At 34.4% G+C, this 11,906-nt stretch overlaps 1 protein-coding gene across 1 annotated transcript; it reads right to left on the minus strand.

Moving 5' to 3' along the window:
* Positions 1–24: 24 nt before the first annotated feature.
* LOC129805807 (protein hook) lies at positions 25–6,705 on the minus strand. The gene is made up of 5 exons (XM_055853980.1): positions 6,463–6,705; positions 6,317–6,360; positions 5,272–6,233; positions 4,896–5,195; positions 25–781 (listed from the first exon to the last, which is right to left on the minus strand). Exons 1-5 carry the CDS (start codon positions 6,567–6,569, stop codon positions 197–199), a joined length of 1,998 nt encoding a protein of 665 aa, XP_055709955.1. The 5' UTR covers positions 6,570–6,705; the 3' UTR covers positions 25–196.
* Between the last annotated feature and the right edge of the window lie 5,201 nt (positions 6,706–11,906).

Consider the following 11,906-nt stretch of genomic DNA (forward strand, 5'->3'; position numbering starts at 1 on the left):
AAAAATTCCCGCAAAAAACTCAAATTTTCCACGAAAATGAACATTTTTTTATTCGTGTGTCTTTTATAATAAAAATTTAATAAATACAGTGAAATGGTGGATACATGCTAATGATAAAAGGTGTGATAAAATTGCTAAGGGGGATTAGAGTGATCCAAGGCACTTTTTATATTTTGTTCCTTGGTGGAATTGTTTTTTACTTTGTCTTAAAAGAAGCAGCCGGTTTTCGTGGTACCGGCTGCCTCTGGCGTGCCAGGAAACTCTGTCCAGATCCACTGAGTAGTGCCAATCGAGCATCAATGGCCTCACGCTGACGTGCCAAGCCTAATTTGTAGAAAGCCGATGTGACCAATTGTTCCTCAGTCTGACTCATACCACCACCACTTCGGGCTTCTGGTTCAGGATCAGCTGCCTTGCCCTGATCCAACAGTGACACCTCACTTGCCAATCTCGGATCGAGACTCTTGATAATCTCCTTGGTTTTTTCCATGCATTTTCTAAATCGTGTTTCAGCTGTAGTCAATTCTTGTTCACGATTGGCCAGAGCAGTCTCGAGCTGTGCCACCTTGGCTTGCAGATTATTCATTTGCAACTGAGACTCTTCCACCTGAGATGCCCTCTGCTCATTCAGCTCAAGTGCCTGACGCAGCTGTCCCACAAGATTCCCTTTAGCACTACTCTCATCTGTCTGACCTTGCGTCAGCGTTAGGATCTTCTGATTGGCTTGCTTCAGTTGCTCCCTCAACTTCTCCGTCCTCTGCTGTGACTCATCCAAAAGCTCCTGAAATACACAAAGCGATTGCTGGCATTAAAAATCTGCAATTCAATATGCATTTTAATTTTAATGCTAAACCCCAATCAGCTTTTTGTACATGAGATTCTTAATGCAAACCAACACAGAATGCTCTCACTAGATGGCATTGTTTACGATTAAGAAAAAAAAACGCGATAAAAAATAACGAAGGATCTGCTGCGTTTGCTGGATTTAGCAGCTAAATTTGAACACAAGAGAATTGAGTGGTGAATTAAGAACATTAACATAAATTAAAAACGTAAAAAATTGAGAGAAAAAGTACATTACAGAAGAAAAAAAAACAACTTGTACTCCCAAGCATCGCAGAGGAGAGCCTAGGTGAGTCCTTTTCATAGTTTTTCATAGTCGTAGTTACAGTAGACTCTCACTAATTCGGCTCTTTTAAGATCGGGATACTTTTTAATTCGGGCAGCAGTTAAATTTCATAAAAAGTTTATCGACATTTTTCATTTTTTCGAATGAAGAGATTTTTTTTCTCAAATTTGCCATGTTTTGTCTTAGTTATGATATGATTTTACAATATAATGATGGTTTCATGAAATTTACCATAAATACGGTGGTGGAAATAAGTATAATTCCACCCCATAGGGTCATTTGCCTAAAGCGAGACAAAGCAGTGTGGACTGTGAGACAGCTCCTTAAAAACTTGATAATAAATCAATTAAATATTTAAATTTTCAATAAAAAGATTATTAAACTTAATTTTATGATTATTTCAGAAGTTATAAATGCAAAAATCGTTATAAAACAATCAAAGGGTGACTTGCAAGAAGAATTTAAAAAATGTATTGCATGCGTGATATTCATAACCTTAACACGGTAGTTGTCATTTTCTCTATTATGGAACTTGCTAGGAAAATATCAAAGTGTTTTGTTTGATTTTTCGGCATAATTTGAGAAATATTGTTAAGTCCGCAGTGAAAATCGAAGGACATACATCCATTTAAAAGGTAAATAAAAAATATTTGTGAAATATAACATTTAAAAAGGATAGAAAAGTGATTTAATTTCGTGTTGCATTCAAAACAAGTTTTATGAAATCTTGGACAAGTTGATTTTGAAATTGAATTTGGTGATTTTGTGCAGTGACATCATGTTAACAAGAACGACAAAGATCCTTAAGTATCCGGAGAAATAGTTGCAACAGCAGTTAGAAGCTGATAAGGAGAAAATCTCCTGGAAAAGGCTGCAAAGATTTCCAGATTCCGAAGACCACTTTTTCTGACAGAATGTATAGTAAATATCGCAAAAACTCCTGGAGAAAGACAAAGAGGAGCCTCTACAGAACTTCCAAAGCAAGTGGAAAAGGATTTGGGCGGATGGGGAATTGAAATGTGATAAAAATTGCATCCGCTTTAAAACTATAACTGCTGGACAGCGAGAGGCGTCTGTGAAATTTACAGAACCTCTTTTTGGTTGGACGTCCAGGAAGTTCTTGGTAATTAGCGTTCCTCAACTGTTACCCGGACATAAGGGAGGGATTAGCATAACCATCAAATGTGCAAGTATACAGAGAAAACCCTCAACATTTGATTTTCTACATATTTTGTATGATATTTTGTCATTAATATCACTATGTCCAACTTTCCAAAAGTTTTTGTCCAACTTTCCAAACTTTTGTCCATTTTTTCAAAATGTGTTATTTTTTAATTTCCGTGAATTTTTCGATTATTCGGTTGCAATATTTAATAACAACTGTTAAGATTCTGTTAAAATATTTGTCAAAGAATCCCATGATACAAAAAAAATGGTAAAAAATAATTATTTATTCAGTTTAAAAATGCATTTGAATTTGAATTTTTTCTTAAGTGTCTCGCTTTCCACCATTCACGCTAATTCTTAAAGAAATTCAACAAAAAAAAAAGAAATGTAAAAAATTCAGACGTAGACCATTACGTCCTTTCATGCCAACATAAAAAATCGACATTTTGGTTTTTTATTCTAAGTATTTTTAGAAATATAATAGAATTTTGTTTTTTAGGGCGGAAATAAGTATAATTCCACTCAATAAATTGAGCGCTTAGGGTATTTATTTTCGACCAAATTTAGGTTGATATCTTTTAATAATTTCATTTTTAACTATAATTAATAAATGAAATTCCATTTTCTGAAGTTTTACATTAATTTTTGCCGAAATATCGTAGGAAAAATGTTCAACGAACAAAATTTGTATATTATACCTAAAGTCAGATTTGCCTTGTGAATTAGATTTTTCGTGTGAAAAATGGGAAATTTTTTAAGACATTTACCAGTGAGGTGATGCTCCTTATTTTGGACAGGTGTTTTTTTCACGAAATTTCGTGAAGTTCTAGCTTTTGTGGTGACTAGGTTGGACAAATGGCTGGAGAAACAAAGGAGCATCATCTCTATGAAAGAGATGTAGTGAGAAAACCCTTGAAAGGCTCCCGGAAAGGCTAGGGAATGAGCGAATCCGCACGTACTTGGATGAGTATCGAAGTTAACTCATTTTATTAAATGATATGGAAAGTTTCCGGGCTTCTTGTGAAATTCTACGTTTCCCTTACATGAACAGGAAGAGGACTTGGTAAGATTGGTTCATGAAATGAAGAACAATGGGCATCCTGTTGAGGCGGATTAGCTGTCCAAATTTACAGCCAAGATGTCCAAATTAATAACCAAGTTGTCCAAATTTCGAGTCAAGTTTACCTCCATATATCAATTCATTTTTAAGCGTATTAAGACTAATTTTAGTAAAAACAGACAATAAACCCTTGCCAACTTTCTAAACAACACTTCTGAAAAGAGACCAACAAAAAAAGTCAATTAGTATTGAAAATATCGCACTTCGAACTTGGAACATCGATGCTTATAAGCAGATTGGACAAAATTATGAGCCTTTACCCTATCACACTTATTAACCCCGAGAGTTTTTTCCTTATTCTGGTCTATAAATATTAAAAAATTCACAATATCGGCAAGGAAGCAGAAAATCGAAAACTCACGATATTTGACCAAAAATATCTAAGCTCAGGAGTTAATTGGGTTCCTGCAAAAAATATCCTAGATTTGGACATCTTTATAGTTTGTTATCATCCACAAGAATCGGATTTTTATCGATTCTAGATAGTCAAAAAAAAAACTTTTTTCCATGGGAACACAGAGTCCCAAAAGAGACGAAAGAATTAAGTCACCAGGAATTTTTCTGGCTTTAAGTGTTCGGATAACATCCAGTGATCTTCACTGCACTTGTTTTCACGGGAATGGGACTGACAATCTCATTTCGTACAAGAAAAAAAAAATGTATGCCTAGAAATCTCCCTGCGGGAAATTCTCGTTCCTTCATGGAATGTTGTGCTAGTATTTATTATTATTATTATTTACTGGCAGATGCGACGGACACGATTTACTATTCAAAGGAACAAATGCAATTAACCCATTCAGTCAATGTACTAGAAATACTTGAGATAGAATGTTCATATTTTGGAATTATTTCCTTACTAATTAATAGATGATTTTTTTGAACAGAAATTTTTTTTATCTCTCATGGGGGCTCGGGGAGCCGCCCTCAAACACGCGTCTTAATGGTCACTGAATTTAAATTCTGTACATTAATTCACTACAAACTTTATTGATTTAGATAGAGTAACTATCCAAGAACACAAATTGGCAACCAGAATTGAATTCAGGAAAGAAGATGAGAGCCAATTTTAACAAATTCGACGGGATGTCGTATTTTCTGTCCGCCATTTTGAGCAAAAATTTTGCATGACTTTCCACCAAGCGACAAAAGACCAACAAAATGTATTTCTATCTCTGTCGGGCTATTTTTTCCAAGTAATTTGAAGAACTAAACTAAAAATTCTTCCCCGATAGCAATTCGAATATCTGTTGCTCAGGAATAAGTCATCTAAAATCACTCAATTTGCGTATGATGTATAATACCATGGTAAGGAATGGGTTAAATTGCATTTACATTGAAGTCGTAAGCATATTTCGAGCAAAATTTCAGCCTGATCAATTGAGGTGAAATATTTGATCGATTACAATAGCTGGGAATTTTTATAATCGTAAAGCAAAAAACTCTGCAAAATGATTTGAAAGTCAGCAGTTAAGATCTTACCGCTAGAGCTGTCTGACCACCTTGGCCCTCCCGCAGTGCCTTGTTCTCAGCCTCGAGTCGGTCGATTCTGTCCTTGAGCGTGGGCGACACAATCTCACGGGAAATGGTATTGGTGGAATCGCTGGAACCCTGAGTGCATCTCAATTCGTCACAAGTTTCTCGCAAAGTATCTCTCTCTATCAATAGATTTTCCTTCTCACGCTGCAAAGCACTGAGATTTCCTTCCATGTTGGTTAGCTCAAACTCAATCTTGGCACTCTTGCTGATCTCAGTGTCCAGTTTTAGGTGCAGTTCTTGTATCTGGAGCGTTGTGGGATTATGAAAAGAGAAATTGTCAAAGAGAAATTCAGGAAGAAATTTTGCAGGAATCTCTCACCTCCTTTTTGTAGAGTTCCACTTGACCTTTGAGTCCTGAGTACTTCTTGGAATCCTCCTCATGCTGAATATTCTGTCGCAGATATTCTGCACTTCGCTCCTCCAGCATCTTCACTTGCTTCCTCAGATCACTGTGATCTTCAAGTTTTTTCTTGTATGTGGCCAATTGGGTCTCGTAGATTTTTAGTTTGTCACTGGCTTCTCTCAATACGTCTATTTCATCCTTGAGCTGACTCAATTCCACGGAAGCCTGATGGAGCTCATCAACTTTTGCCTGGAGATTTATGATTTCAATCTCTTGCTGTCGTGACTTCATCTTCAGGTCATCCCTGGCTGTTTCAGCCTGTAGCAATTCGTCCTTTACACTGTCTAGTTGCTTCCTGAGGTCATTGTATCTGGCCGATCCAAGCTGAACTGGTCCAATTGATGTTCCATCATCACCAATTGCCGGAGACTCCATTTTCTCCACCAATTGATTGAGTTTCGTAATTTCCTGCTGCATCGTTGTCTTCTCTTCCAAGTGGAAGGCAATTTGACTCTCCATCTCGTGACATTTTTGAGCTAGTGTATCCCTTTCCTCTTGCAGAGCCTTCACGTCGAACTGCTGAATGCTGATGGTGCTGATGGGTGGACAAGATCCTTGCCAGGCTTCCTCGAGATCCTGCAGAGCTCGCATGATATTCCTCTGCAGAGACTCCTCCAGTTCCATGATCTGTGTGATATAATCTTGCTTCTCAGCACAATTCACTGCACACCCGAGTATAAGCTGTAAGAGTCTGGTGAGTTCAGCTTTATCTGCCTTCTCAGCAATACGCATAACATCCGGCTTGGCAAAATCCGAGAGATTGAGGTTCAGGACATCCATGTAATAGTCAAAGACACCCTCAACCACTTTCTTGAGGTTGCTGACTTTGAGTCTCCAATTGTGACTGACGTCTGTCTTGATTTTCGACAACCAAGAATCTTCCGGAAAGATATTTTTCTTTAGAGATTACCTGTTCAAAAGCCTCACAACAAAAAAACCCAAACTTTCTCTCCCGACTTACCTGTGAAATGTTCTGGTGCTATTTGATTCAGTGCCTGGGCCATTCTGTATTATTCCCCATGAATAGGGCAATAGACAAATTCATAAGATTTTCGAGCAATTAATGAGTTAAAATACGAGATAAATCAAAATACGCAAAATACTTACGCGACACCATCACTCATCTCCCGTGCGTTCCCATGGGCTCCGCTCAATTTGAGACACTGCAGCCACTTTATTAAACTTTCACACAATTCTACCTTTTCATTTTCCATGTCGTAATTGATGGTTTTTTATGATGAAGTTATGAAATATTGTACTTTTTTCCGCCTTTCGACGCGATGCTTTTTTAGTGAACTGTGAAATTATCAGCTGACTTTGACAATCTCCCTCTCATTTTGACATTGTCAATGGAGGGGCGTGAGTACTAAAAACTGAGAAAAGTCGCTCAATTTTTTGAGCGAAAACCGCGTAAATTCATATTTAACGGTCTTTGAAATGCTTTCACTCTTGTACTCTTGCAATCTATGCAATTAATTTTGTGCAAAAGATGGGAAAGGAAAATCTTCTGAATCTGAACAGTTTTCCAAGATTTAATAAATTTAGTAGGAGCAATATCTGTCATTGTACCTCCGGTTATCGATATTAGATTATTATTATTAATCGTATCGAGATATATATATCGTCAGTTAAATCAGCATTTATCGTAACTTTCTTTTTGCGATTTTGAGATATATACATATTTGGAATCAGCGTAGTTTTGTTTATTAAATGCACTTGTGAAAAAGAAACTTTCATAAGGTTCATAAGCCCAATAAAAATTATTTAAAACGAAAATTATCGTAAGTGCCCTTAATTAAGAAAAATTTATCAGAATTTGTCGTAACTTCCATTTTTGGGGAAGTTACGATAAATTTCCATACAAAATTTTCAATAATCAGCATTTGCCGTAACTTCTTTTGCTTACTTGCGTGGCTTGTAATTTGCAGCAAAATTGCAATATTTCTCAATATAAAATGTTTATAAACTCTTCCAAATATCGAAAGACAGTGCGAATAATGTTACATTAAATCATTTTAATTCAATATTTGCGAGAAAAAAGTGAGAAAAAATCCCTGTCCATCTGTCATTAATTCAAAACAAAACAAACGACGTGGCGCACAAAATTTATTCAATAAAACTTATGAAATAAAAGCTTTTAGGGACAGGAATAAGAGTTTAATTGATTAATTTAGTCAAATAAAGGCGCTTATTATCACTATAGAGTCATTGAAATTGATATAGGGGAAAGTGACCATGCATGATACGATCCAAGCTTGATAATAACTATTTTTTTCTTGTGTTAATCAATAGTTGTGGCTCTTAGCAATATATTTTAATAGCTGGTCCTAAGTCTCACACTTTCTGAAAAAATTAGGAACCTAGCACTTTTTTCCTAGTTTCAGGAAGCAAAAATCAAAAATGGGTCCAAAACTGTAATTTCGATACATGATATTTCATAAGTATTTGTTAATTAATGCCGTTGTTCAGGAAAAATACTATCATAGGCACATAGAGGGTTCATCAGTATTAATATTTATGTAAAAATATTTTTACTTGGGAACACTGTTTTTTTGGGTGGTGACAAAGTCATAAATTCTACCTGTGTCCATCCTATATTTTAAAAAGGGTCCATGAATGATAATTTAAAAGTGGTAACTCTATCATTAGATGTGATTCTTTCATAATTACACCTATTGTAATCCTCCAATTTTATCGACAATTGACATAGCATTCAACCCAGTTGCCTGAATTTTAAGGTTGCAAAGTGACATTTTCTTGGACTCAAAGTGAAAAAATGGTTTTCGCTAGTACCCTAATCTCATAAAAACATAGCTTAGAAAAAATTACATAAAAGTGATTTTAAAACTAATAACCAGTCGTACAAACGATTTAAGCAGATAGATTAGAGTTTCGTCTAAATATTGATGTGCAATTTTTTGTATCTGGTGAAATTTTTATAGTGAAAATGGGCCTCCGAATTGTCGAATCAATTATTATACAGGAAGGCCCCGAACCCAACTTGTATAAAAATCGCCACTGAATTTCCATTTTCTTCTTGAGGAAAATCTAAGGTTTTTCAGGAACTATTTGAGGTGGGATTATGAATCTAATAAGTGAGACATTTTTTTATCATAGTGGAAGAATCGCTTCGGTTTGTGTGGTAATCAGAAAATAATCACAAATCTTGGAAATCATTTTACAGTATAAAGCATGGTCACTTTCCCCTAATGCATTTCTGAAAATTGTCGTAACTTCCAGAATCTCCATACATTGGAAGTTACGGCTTTATAAACGATGGAAGTTACGACAAAATATTATTGTGTTTCTTCTAACATATTTCTCAATATTGCAGCATTTAAATAATTTTATAAAGATTTTCTCGAGTTAACTTACAGTTTATTAGTGCCACTTTTATTATTTTGACTCAAAAGTATCGCATTCGGGACTCATTTTTAAGAAAAATAATATTGAACTGAAAATTTCATCTCCTGAAAAGTTGTCAAAAGGAAGTTACGACAAATGCTGATTTAACTGACGATATTTTTAGATGTGATTCCTTCTAATCACACCTATTGTAATCCTCGGATTTTCTCAAAGTGCTCCGATCGAGCTGAAATTCACAGGGTATATGTTTTGAACATCCTTGATGCCGAAAATCATAAGCCGGCAATTTCGGGTCCGGCTGCCGTCCGGCCGTCCGTAGTACGCAATACCTCTGGTTTGAATAGAGATATCTTCATATATATTTTTTTAAATATATCTACGCGCGCGTACGACGATTTCTGTGCTATTATTTTTTTTTTGAAAAATCGGTTCTAAACCGGTTAAAAAATCACGTTTTGTAGTTTATCTCGAAATCTAGGTATGCGATTTTGAATTTTTTATGTTTATGTTGTAGTCCAGAAAATTTAGACCAATTAAAAAAAAATTGAGACATTCGTCAAGCGGTTCTCGAGATATTTAAAGATTTCAATTTTAAGAAAATTTGCTATTGTTCGCTGTGGTTAAAATAGAACCGGAGATATGCGGGGTCAAATTTCACGAAATCCAAAACCTCATATCTCTGCGTTCTCTGAAACCGATTTTGACGAGTGGAGGCGCCGGAGGCGCAAATTAAAGGTCTCACAAAGCGCTACAACTTTCTAGAACATTTGAACTTCGTAGGACCAAAGCTAGGGGCGCCACAATCGAAAAATCAATTTTCATATTACATACATAAACTCAATTATATGGACTCTTGCTCAATCGATTTTACTGATTACTTTGGCATAATTGTAGAGGACATTTATATCTATATTTCGACCAAACATAATATTTTTCATAGATTAGGGAGGGGGAGCTACTTTGAGTTGTGGGGCTACATTCATATTGGATTTTTTCGCATATTTCTAAAGGAAGCCGGGTCTTGCCATAATTTAATTGAGATCCACAATTGTTTTATCTAGTTTTCTTTAGAAATATGAGAAAAAATCGTATTACAATGTAACTCTACATCTCAAAATAGCCTCACCTCACCCTATGCCATTCGTTCGATTTTGTCGTTTTAGCGTAAAATATTTTTTTTTCCCCATAACAACGCTGTGAAAGTACGAAAGTAGTGATATGACCATTTTTACTCGACTACGTTATTTAAAATAAGGTTTTTAAAGAAAATCTTTACAAAATTCAATTATTCTTTGATATTGCTGCAGTTGTAGTTCTAGTTCATCACATGTTCTAAATGTCCGCTATGGTAAAAAAAACGTGTTCCATAACAAATAAAATGTCTTATCTCGGCTACCGAGCAACCGATAAGATCAGGGATGAAATGATAACTTTTTGACACTATCGAATAGATAGTATCGATAAATCATCAGTTAGATTAAGCTAATGTCGACTTTTTACGCATTATTGGTCCATTCATTGTGATATTCTTAAAAGAATGTGACTGTTCATAAATATCTATATTAGTTATAGAAAGAGCAACTATCGTTTAAATTTTTCAGAATCGACAGTCGACAGTATCGAAAATAAGTTATCATGTCACCCCAGGTTTTGGGGCAAAATTATATAGGAGATTCTGGTCCATATTCCACAATCATCTTTCTGTCAGTTAATTTACATCCTAGATATTTTGATTTAAATAAAAAGTTTGCAATTTTTCTGAAATTTGATTCAAAATTGCCGTATATATTATATCACTCATCTTTAGTTCCAAATTAATTTTGCATGCAAACCGAGTTTGCTATATTTTTTTAATATAATTTATAATTTTATATATTTTTAACTTATGCAGTTAATTGGAGATAATTAATATTGTCCCAAAATAAATGTTTTCACATTGAAAAAACTTGAGATTTTATTTGGAAATGTCGGAATAAATCGCATGAATCCTATTTTAATCCAATTTTTATTGGTTTTAAATGGTTAGGATCGCTGATAAACTTTTTTATTAGCTTTTAAAACAGTGAATATGAGCTTTTTCTGTTTCAAGGGAAAAGGTTTAGAAGTTTAGTTTAACTGTTCTTATGAAACTTCCTTTAGAAGTTTCCTAAAGCTAACCATAAATTCATATCCACATCGATTTTTATGATCTCAAAGTATTTGTAAAAATGAGAACGTTTCTACTAAAATTTTGCTAAAACGTTTATAAATGAACTTTAACAAAAATTAAATCAAAAACTTAATTCAAAAAGATCTTCATAAATTCAATTCTAAAATAATTTTGACTTGAACTTTGATTATTTTGGACAAATGTGGACAAGCTTAAAATTTAAAAGCTCTTCTAGATATTTTAACTTTCCTTGGAGAAAAGTTGATTGAACGAAAGTTTCCCTAAAGTCCTTCCAAAAATCCCATTTGAAGTTTTTAAAACGATTCCCTGAATCACCAATTTTAGATTTTTAATCTAAATCGAATAATTTTGGGCTTTTTTGAAAAGCTCACAAGATTGAAGAAAAAACCAAGTAAAGCTTTTATTCTTTTTTTTTTAATTTCTTGAATATCGTGTAGGGAGGAGGGCAACGGCTTCTCCCTGTCCATCCATCGCTCTACGCCCTTGCCTGAAAAAAAACTGCAAGACTCCCTTTTCTTCGATTGCCTTAGGGTAAATTAAGCTAATTCAAAACCTGTTCCAAATGGAAATTTTTCGCTACTCCAAATGGAAACGTCATTTTTTCCACGATAAATACAGTATTAAATTTTTATTTATATATTTTCTATACCTCAGTTTCATTATTTAGTTAATTTTGCTCCGTATAAAGCGAAAATCCATTCATATTTGCAAATATTAATTTATAAATTTCTCATAAAAATTAAAAGTGTACGTTTTCACCATCGAATTTTTCAGCAATCAACCATGTTTTTTTTTAATGAAAAACACATTAAGGCGATTGTTCTTTATTACTTTTTTTTTAGATATATGTAATATTTCTGGCAGAATTATGTGAAATTAAGTGCTAATCTTTATTGTTAACGGTACGTAAAGTTTTCAACTGAAATAATTAACTATTTTGTGAACAAAAAGGGTTTTTCTGAAGTGTATGCAAATGCTTTAATTGGAAATACCGGAAATATGATTTTTTTCTACA

The sequence above is a fragment of the Phlebotomus papatasi genome, chromosome 3 (genome assembly GCF_024763615.1).
Source record: "Phlebotomus papatasi isolate M1 chromosome 3, Ppap_2.1, whole genome shotgun sequence".
Taxonomy (NCBI): Eukaryota; Metazoa; Arthropoda; class Insecta; order Diptera; family Psychodidae; genus Phlebotomus; species Phlebotomus papatasi.